General features: G+C 33.8%; 1 protein-coding gene across 1 annotated transcript in view; it reads right to left on the minus strand.

Annotated features, from left to right (window-relative positions):
• The window catches only part of LOC142181054 (TATA-binding protein-associated factor BTAF1-like), a 38,763-nt gene extending 34,344 nt beyond the window's left edge, over positions 1–4,419 (minus strand). The window contains exons 1-4 of the mRNA XM_075253177.1: positions 4,287–4,419; positions 3,836–4,031; positions 3,585–3,679; positions 13–227 (exon numbers count right to left, since the gene is read on the minus strand). Of these exons, the coding sequence (XP_075109278.1) occupies positions 13–227; positions 3,585–3,679; positions 3,836–3,887 (362 nt within the window). The 5' untranslated portion in view covers positions 3,888–4,031; positions 4,287–4,419. The remainder of the gene's footprint in view (positions 1–12; positions 228–3,584; positions 3,680–3,835; positions 4,032–4,286) is intronic.
• Positions 4,420–10,956: the final 6,537 nt, after the last annotated feature.

A 10,956-nucleotide genomic window follows, 5' to 3' on the forward strand; every position in this document is an offset into this window, starting at 1 on the left:
AGAATGTGCAACCTTCTAAATGAGGTCCCTCCTATTTTAGGATAACATTTAGGCCAAGCTACCAATTCTGCAACATTGCTTGAGATCCCTGCTTCAGACATTTTCACCTCTACAGATGAACAGACTTCAGCCAGAGATGTATGTTTAACATTTTCGGCAATTGATCCAATGGCATGAGCAGCAGCAACTCTGGTGTCCCACTTTTTACTCCTAAGATATTGCGAAACCTACACTCAAAAGGGAATTATCGTGACTCAATGTTATACATCAACATCAAGACCATATTTTTTCAACAAATAGAATAACCTGAGAATACAAGAGAAAGAACATGTTCAAGTTGAATCAATACACAGCAGTTCACCATCCAGGTAAAAGGAAAGTTTTGCAACGAAAATAGCTCGTAATTTACAGACCAAAGCTTGGGCAGAAGACACTTAACAAGCAAAGAAGCTACAAATGTCATTGTTTATTGAAATCCCTAAGTGATGAGCGACTCAAGCTACAAGAATAACACAAGAGTAGAAGCCGGTCTCTGTGTGTTTTTTCCTTGGCCTTTAAATATAGTGTCCCACAAACGTCAATGGACCTAGCCGTATAAGGTGGTTCATAAAGGACTCAAAATGTTGAGAGTTGATTGTGTAGTGGATCCCTCGCCAACAGGTAATTCCTCCTCTCTTCCAATCTTTGTTGCCCTCTCTCACTTAATATTCTACTCGTCATTTTGTCTACACTTCTCTGACTCCACTACACTCTTGGTACCCGATCTTCTTCCCGCTGTTCTACTGAAGAATGAGCAAATAACCAACCTGATGACCCGCTGTTACGCAATAACCATCTCGCAAGTCCACTATTTTCTCGGAAAATTTCTTCTTGAATATTTCTAAATTTTGTTCCACCAGAGGTTGATCACAATTCCTCTGTGCTTTCATCCTTTTGAAGAAAAAAATGAGCGACAATCTCAATCCGAACAGCATTTGATAAGGGAGGCAAAAGGAGAAAAGAAGAGAAAATCATTTCTGTTATACGAGCCAGCCATTAAAGCATCTATAAATGGTTTTAGGTTTAGGGTGTGTTTGTAGGGAGGAAAACATTTTCCGGAAAATGTTTTTCAATTTTCCCATGTTTGGTTGGCTTAAATATTTTGGAAAATATCCTCTCATGAATTTATTTTCCTCCAATTGAAAGAAAATATTTTCCCTACCAAGATAAGGGATCCAAAACTCTTTCTCAACCTTCCCCACTGTATTCCCCATCCCCACCAACCCACCCTCACCCTACCCACCCCCACCCCCACCCCCACCCCCACCCCCGCCCCATCTTTTTTATGTTCAAACTATAATGCCTAGCCTCCCGTTGATAAACTTGAAAACACAAAACTACAAAAGACAATTAATAACATTAAATTACTATCACGGCAGTGAGAGAAAACACTAAAATTGAGAAGTAATTTGCTTTTAGTATTAAGTTTGCTTTATAATTTATGATGTAGTAAAAAGTATTTTTGCCTATGTTGCTCGGACTCTTCAAAAGTGTTGCCGCACCCATGTCGGATCCTCCAAAAATGCACTAAATTTGGAGGATCCGACACGCACCCAACAACATTTTTGAAGAGTCAGAGTAGCATAGATTTTTGCTTTATAATTTATGATGTAGTAAAAAGTATTTTCTTTCTTTTCAACAAAATGAGTATTTTCTTTTCATGATGTAGAAGAAGTATTTTTTTACATTTCAACAAAATGAGTATTTTACTTTTATGTTATAGAAAAAGTACTTTCTTTTTCAACAAAAAAAAAGAGTATTTTCTTTTTAGTTATGGAGCACAAATTTCAACGTTATTTTTGCATAAAAAGTAAAGCAGCACATTTGTTCCTTTGGGTTTATGTGAATTGTTAGAAGAATAATTAAATTCTTTGAAAAAAATAGAATCCTAAAAACGTTTGGGGGGGGGGGGGGAGGGGGGGAACACATGAAACATGGGGACTTGGGGAAGGGGGTGAAGAGAGTAGCATAAAAAATATTTTCTACTCTCTAACCCAGCACTAGAAAATATTTTCCGGAAAAAGTTTCACTCAAAAACCAAACAAGGAAAAATAAGTGATAAAACTACTCATTTTCCATGAAAACATTTTCCTTCGTACCAAACACACCCTTAGTCTTGTGTTTTATTTTCAATTTGTGGATTGCTTTCAAGTCAAGTTTAATTCAGTATAATTTGCGTTTTTAGCAAATTATACCGAGAATATTGTTAAGGTACTTTCTTATTGTTCCCTATAATTTTTAGGTTATAACTGTTTTGGGTAGGAAAACGGGTTATTTATGTAATCTGGATAAATTTTCTTAACAGGTTTAGAAGAGCTCTTTAAGTCCAAAAACACTCCCGTAATTTTCGAGATTCAATAGTTATAAATAATACGAGAATCAATCCTTTCTGGAAGGCTTCTTTAGAACTTGTGCAACCTCACATTAGGAGGTACCTAACGCATTCTAGGTGGAATTCTAATATCATTTCATTCTTAGCTACTACTCACCTGGCTACAGTACACATCTCTATTTATTTCTTCTTTGCTTTTTTTGTAATATAAATCATCACCATCCTCTGGCTACCCTACAGGCCTTAACGACCAAGTTTTTTTCTAAATGTTTCACTTCAGCCACAAAACCCTACAAATCTAGCCTAAGTTGGTTATTGTTCCACCACTCGTATTGTTGGGTGATGGGTCTCATATTTTGGATCTAGTGATCTCCTTTCTTATTCTACATCACCCTTTCGCTTCATTTATTTAGTAGGTTCAACTACTTATCATGTCAAGTTGACGCATAAACAATTCAATATCCAAGACCTGCTACAAGATCAAAGAGCCAAAAGGCTAGACCATCCATTTATGTGCAATATTGCATGACGACTAACATTCTAGTGAGAACCACACAAACCTTCTCTTATATCACCGAGAGGCTATGCAACAGGAACAAAGCTTTTTTCTGCCTCTAGCTGAGGTTTTATGCCCAATTGTTCACTAAAAGGAAACATTACAAAATCTTCTCGATTTGTGTAAGGGTAGTCTTATTGGTAGAACAAATGAGTATATGGATTTCTTGGATTTGCTAAGGGTCAGACAATAGATGCAGTTTTGATGTACTGATCTGCATTCCCTTTGTTATTGTACTACCGGTACCATCTTGGTACCTTATATCAATAAAACTTTTCCCATTTCCAAAAAAAGAAAGAAAATTTTGAAAATCAAGCTGCAATTCGACCAGCAAAGTACTCGTTTAATTAAACACCACGTATCATTACGTAAAGTCCTGTAGAATTACTTCCTGTCAGAAATAAATATGTTGTTGAGCCAAGTGCACTCACTATCTAACATTTATGGACTACTCTAAAAACGTACATATCTCATAGATTTGCTGCAGATGAACTCGGGGAGAGGAGGATTTTTAATTAGAAGGCTTCCATCTTCCAACAGATAAATGTTACCACTTCTGACTCAAAGACACTTTACCAGTGTTTGGCCGCAACAACAGAGAGACAAGAAATGGAAATTTTGATATAATTAGATAACAAACTACAGATAAAGACGTACCTTACTCAACAAAGAGTTCAGGTCCTGAGGATGTGATTTGGCTATTTCACCAATCTGCCTAGCAGCTGTCAATCTTGTTGCTTGGGTCGAGCCAGCTTAATTTTGGTTAAAGCTAACACATGCATACAAGTTAAATTCTATAGCTAAAAATATAAGCTAGCAAACAAAAAAACTAAATTTCCATTCTTTCCGTATTAAGAGATCAATGCATGTGTATATCATTAAGCATGCAACAAAATGCAAAAGGATACTGTCTAATAAAGTGAGCAGGCGATTAAGCCGTGATGATTGCTGCTGAGCCATACTGCCCCTGCTATGCCCGACTCTTACACCACGCCAGTTCTCAATTCAACAATCAGCCACCATCATCACATATCATTCCCTGACAATTCTCTCAAGTTCCCTTCACACCCTTGCATGTGTCACTCATGCAACGATCATACTCTCCTACAAGCAACTTTAGCATCAGTAATTCAAATTTTAATTCTCATGTACTCGCTACAACATCAAAATACTACCATAAAAAAAATCGTAAGATTAACATGCAAAATTGAATTACCAGATTCATTTAACAGGAACTCTAGAGTAAAACGAAGAAATTATAATTACATATAAGAAATGGAAGAATGCTACTGATCCAATTTTCATATAGAAAAATTAATAGATAGAGAAATGTAGATATATAGAGAATGAGGAGCGTACCTGGGAAAGGATCTTCTAGACTGACCTATTATTCTTCCTTGCTCTTCTTGTTGTTGTGGATTAGGTTGTGGTAAAGTGTGAGAAGAACGAGGGTTTCGATTTATGATAACAGAAGAGAGGAAGGCAAAGGGATCGCATCTTTTTATAAAAGAGAAAAAAAAAAACTAAAATTCCGCGATTCTGGTGTATTGACCCGACCCGTATAATTGATTAATAATCTACCAAATTTCCGAATCCTAACTCGGCATGGCGCCTACTCGGTGCATTTGGGCTGTAGCCCAATGGACTTAGATGACTAGCCCTAACGATGATGTTACAATTATCCACAAAAATAAAATTATTTACCTTTACTTATCCATTTATTTTTCTACCTATCAAACTAATTACATTTACTATCCATAGTAATTTTTGTGGGAATTTTCTCTTTTTTCTCCAATTCTTTTTTATTTCTATACTTCTTTTCTTTTTTTCCTTTTTTTTCTTTTTTTTCTCCTTTTCTTTTTTTTTCGTTTTCTTCTTCTTCTTTTTCTTTTTTCTCTTTTTCTATTCATTTATTTTTGCCCAAATCGTATTATTGTTATTTTTACCATAACTTATTACACGCTTAATTTTGACTCCTTCTTTATTTCTTTCTTTATTTCTGGTTCCTTTTCTAATTCCATTTAACTCTTTTTTTCTTTTTTTTTCTTTAGTTCTTGTTCCTTTTCTAATTTTATTTAACTTCTTTTTTTATATTTTTTTCTCTTTATAATCTAATTTCATTTATTATTTTTATTATATTTTATTATTTATTTTTTTATAAAATAAAAAAAAACTGATATAATAAATATTTGTTCACCTTTTTAAATATAACTAGTATAATATTCCTTTTGTATTTTTTCTCATTTTTTAATTCATTTATTAAGCTGAAATAATTGTTGTTTTCACTTGATCTAATTTACTGAATATCACACTGACAGCTCTTGAGCACCATAAATTACATAATCAGATTCCAAGAATCAACACGTGATTGCAATGCAAACATTGATCTCAATCCCTATAAATATCAGTACACACTCTACTATTAGCAGTAACACAACCACTTATGGAGCAAGAAAATATAATCTACGACCACCAAATCTCTATATATACTAGTTAGAATAGAAATGATAATAAAATATCATTATTATCAATATGTATAAGTAGCAAAAAAGACTTCTAGTACCGTATGATACCAATATGGTATACATGGATACCAATATGGTATACCAACAGAGTATATGATTGCTCTAAAATATTGCTACAACTATATGCGACAATACTATTGTATCAAAACATTAAAGGATGCAATAAAGTATGAGAAAATTACATGCTCGTTTTGCAAGCTAAACATTCGCAAAGCAACTTGCCCATTCCGTATAACAACAGGGTATATAGTTATGTTGGGTCGTTCCAACAATTGCCTATAACTATAAAAACTATTACATAATGCACATAATCTATGTCCATCAGCAAACAAAAATCCCAGTAGTGCAAATCATATTCATATAAACAATTTTAGAATAGAATTCACTTAAAAATACAATTAAAACAATCAAAAAAATGCTCAAACTATCATATGACACTAATATGGCATATAACTATACCAACAAGGTATATAATTTTACTGCTAATTTCCGACAACTATATGACTATACTACTATTACATAACACACCTTCATAAAGAGAAAAAAAAAATAGTGTACCACATATTAATATAATAAAATATTTCAAGATATTGTACTATAATACTATTATTAAAAGAAAATCAAATATTGTATCAATTAAATGCAGCTAATACAACCAAAAAATGATTCAACTAGCATATGATACCAATATAGTATATAGCTATACAAATAGGGCATATAGTTTGTATGGGGTCGTTCCAACAACTGCATATAACTATAAAAACTATTACATAATACACAAAATCTATTTCCATAGGTACAAGAAAATCCAACACAGGAAAACATGATCATATAAATCATTTCATAATAGAATTCACTTAAAAATGCAGCTATACGACCAAAAAATATTCTAACTACCATGTGATACCAATATGACATATAATTATACCAATAGGATATACAATTCTACTAATTAATTCCAGGCAACTATATATGACTATACTAATATTATATAATACACATGCATAAATAGAAAAATAAAAAATAGTGTACCACATATTAATATAATAATGTATTTCAAGATATTGTACTATAATACTATTATATAAAACAAACACATAAAAAAATCAAAATGATTACATAATACACATGTATAAAGGAAAATTTAAAAAAAAAATCAAGATATTGTACTATTCTATTATTACTAAAGAAAAATCAAATAGTGTACCAATTAAATGTAGCCAATACAAACAAAAAATATTTCAACTAACATATGATACTAGTATAGTATATAGATATACCAATAGGATCTACAATTGTATGCAACGAGTTTAAAAAAGATTCTTTTAATTCAATTATTAAACTGAAATAATATCAGTTGTCAATAAAAAAAAATTAAAAATTCTAAAAAGACCCAATTGTAAGAGTATATTGTTACATTATGTAGTATACTATAACAGTATATCATTGGAATGAACTAATTACCAAAATAGTATATAGTATATCATTTTGGTATATCGTACAAATTCTTCTTCGCCAGTTCAACGCAATTGTCACGGCCCAAGTTCTCCCTCTGTGAACTGTCGTGATGGCACCTAGTCTCTACGACTAGGTAAGCCAACAATTTGCCGAAATGAAACAAAGATATAAAAACTAACAATTTAACAGGTAAATCTAGTAAAGAAGTTTAAAATGTCGCTCGGCATATACAATAAAACACTCTCGAACTGAACATAAGCACTCCTAAAACCCGGAATCTCATGAATCACAAGCTACAGAAGTACATAGTGTTTCTAAACTCCAGAAATCTATCAGCAAAGAAAATACAGGAAGTCTATAACTTGAAGAAGAACAGAGAGGGACTTCTAGGTCTGCGGACGCGGCAGATATACCTCAAAATCTCCAAGATCGCCTCGCCTCACTAGAAGTATGGCTGAGAAGAGGTACCTGGATCTGCACACGAAAAATATGTGTAGGAAAGGGCATGAGTACACCACAGCAGTACCTAGTAATTGCCAAGCCTAACTTCGGTCGAGTACCGACGAGATCAGGTCAGGGCCCTACTGATTTTAATATAATAAAATTTAACAGAAAGAAATATTGCAGTAAGGAAGTAGATACTAAAGTTTTAACCAGGAATAAGCACAGAAGAACACCATCTCAAAACCCAACAATAGCAACAGGGGATCTCCTGGGATATCGTCCCGTAGTCCCAAATGTAAATATGCAGGGAGGGATTTCCCGGAATACCGTTCTGTAGTCCCAAAGTAAATATGTAGTGCTGGGGGATCTCCCGGAATATCGATCCGTAGTCCCAAAGTAAATATGCAGTACAAGGCCTGGAATACTGTTCCGTAGTCCCAAAGTAAATATACAGCACAGTCAATACGAACAACAGTTATATCAAGAAATTTGCAGTTTAAACTAAGTTTACATTTAAGGAAAACAAGACATTTCACTAGAACATGCTGCATAGAGTTCAAATAGATAGTTTAACACGTAAACATTCTTTTCTAACCTAATCAAGGCAATAACATATGATAATGTAGTTCAACAAGGAAAAACAGGTTAAGACTTAGTAAAAAAATGGAGTTTTACAACAAATAGCCCGTGTACGCACTCGTCACCTCACTTACACGGCTAAGTTTGTATGCTACGGACCTCAAAAAATGAAGTTTTACAACAAATAGCCCGTGTACGCACTCGTCGGTCAAACAATACCAAAATCCTAAGGGGAGTTCCCCCCACAAGGTTAGGCAAGCCACTTACCTCGAACCAAGCTCAAATCAATCTGAAATCACGCTCTTGCCACGAGTATCCAACTCCGAGTGGACCAAATCTAGTCAAATCAATTACATAACGTAAATATAACTATAAACAACTAATTTAGCTAATGATATCGAAGCTAAGGCAAGAAAATAGAAAAATGCCCAAAAATTCTCCTCGGACCAAAGTCTCGGAATCGGGTAAATGAGCACCCATGCACTCACGAGTTCACTCGAATAAAAATCATGCAAATCCGACGTCTAATTCCCATTCAAACCTCAGATTTTCTATTTGGGAACCCTTTTCCAATTTCCAAACTTCTACCCTCATATTCCTTAATTAGATGAGGAAAACAACAATAGATTAATGTAATATGATCAAAATAGAGTTATAATTAGTTACCCAATAGTTCTCCCTCAAAATCCCTCGAGAAATCGCCTCCCTCCGAGCTCTACATTAAATTTGTGTTATGAAATTTCAAACCCTTGAAATGCTCTTTTCTTCTTTTCTGCCCAGCGATTTCCACATCTGCAGTCCCGCACCTGTGAAAAAATCATCGCAGGTGCGAAGGTCACTTATTCGGGCTGGGGCCTCATTTGCGGTCTCACACTTGCGGTCCCCAGCCGCACCTGCGATCCCTGTTGCGTAGGTCCATTTCTGCTTCTGCAGCTACCCAACCGCTTCTGCGGCACCGCACCTGCGGTCCAATATCTGTAGGTGCGAAAACAACAGGTATAGTAATGCTTCAGCAACATGCCTAAGTCCCAAACCGAGGCCCCCAGGACCTCAACCAAACCTAACAACTAATCCTAAAGCATCATACGAACTTAGTTGAGCCCACAAATCATATCAAACAACACTAAAATCACGAATCACCCTCCAATCCAACCTTAATGAACTTGAAATCTCAAAATTCTACAATCGATGCTGAAACCAACCAAACCATGTTCGATTGACCCCAAATTTTGTATAAGTCACATTCATCACTACAGACTTATTCCAACTTCTAGAATCGGATTCTGACCCCGATATCAAAAATTCCACTATCAACTTGAAACTTCAAAAATTCAACTTTTGTCATTTCAAGTCTAAATTAGCTGCAGACCTCAAAAATACAATCCGGACACGTTCCTAAGCCCGAAATTACCCGACGGAGCTAACGAAATCGACGAAATTTCATTCTGGAGCCGTGTTCATATTGTTTCGATTACGGTCCAAATTCTAAGACTTAAACTCTCATTTAGAGACTAAGTATCCCAAAACATTCCAAAACTCAAGATGAATCATCCCGGCAAATCACAATAGCAGAAAAAGATACGAGAAAAATAGTTAATAGGGGATCAGGGCGTTAATTATCAAAACGACCATTCGGGTCATTATATCAATAAATTATACACTATTGAATTAACCAAAAGGTATATAATATCTTATTTTACTATATAGAGGATTGGTTCATTCCTTCAAAAAAAAGTTAGCAGCAAAATATTGTAGTTAATTATATACTCTTGAATTAATTATTGTATACCAATACAGTATCCAATATACCCTTTTGGTATACAGTACGAATCTGTCTTCTCTGATAGTTCAACTCAATTTCAACCCAAAATTTTAAAAAATGACCCAATGAAAAAGTTTAAAAAGGAGCAAATTATAACAATATACTATTATATTATATTGTATACTGTAATAGTATATGTTGGAATGAATTATATACCAAAATGATATATTTATATACTATTTGGGTATACAATACAAATTCATCTTCTTCTCTAGTTCAACTATATTTCAAACCAAATTTCTATAATCTACTACAAAATCTCTACCAAATTGAGTAAAACTTTAGCTACAACCTCCAATCAACTTTCTAAACAAACCCATGCAGGATTGGATCAAAATAATTAAAAACTCAAACGAACCAAGTTATGAGTTTCAAGTTTCAAGGTCCTTCAATGGTGGATTTAAACTTTTGTATAATAAATCTCCAAAAACTAACATCAAAGGTACAATCTACACATTAAAGAACAATAACTAATGAATTTCAATAGTAAAACACTATAAACCATCAGATATGGCATTTTGAACTCATTCATATGGAGTTTCATTTTTTTCAGATTTGAAATTACATCCATTATTTTTATGTGATAATGAATAATAATCAATTGAAAAGAAGATTATCACGGTGTAGTACTCATGGCAATGTTGATTTTATGATGGCATTTACATGATTGTGGATCTTTCAAATAGAAAGGAAAGATTATCAGATGGTTAAGAAAAACTGGGGATGAGTTGGCTGGCAATTAGTTTTAGTTAGAAAGGTATATATTATAATAAGTTTAACAATGAGTAAAGACGGGTAACTACTTTAATTTTAATAGGTAGATTATGTAGTTTCCTTTTATATCTATGGCCCAATTTTTTACAATGAATGTGTTGATAAATTAGCTAGGATTGCTACTTTTTGGCCGGTTATTAGAATTAAGCCATATTTTAAATTGTATCGGTAAAGTAATTACTCTTTAATGCAAAAATAAAACCTGAACATAAATACTCCTCTCTGAAACACGGAAAAACTCAAACGAGTACTGGAGTTTGAACATTTAGTAGTCTAAACTTCATGAATTGTACATGAGTTTGAAAACATCTTATATATGGAAATTTGGTATATTATGCTGGAGTTTTGAATTTTTCAAGTAAAACTCCAACGCACGATACTAGATTGTGCTTACAACCCACTCATATGAATACTCCATTGAAATAAC

The sequence above is a fragment of the Nicotiana tabacum genome, chromosome 1, assembly GCF_000715075.1.
Source record: "Nicotiana tabacum cultivar K326 chromosome 1, ASM71507v2, whole genome shotgun sequence".
Taxonomy (NCBI): Eukaryota; Viridiplantae; Streptophyta; class Magnoliopsida; order Solanales; family Solanaceae; genus Nicotiana; species Nicotiana tabacum.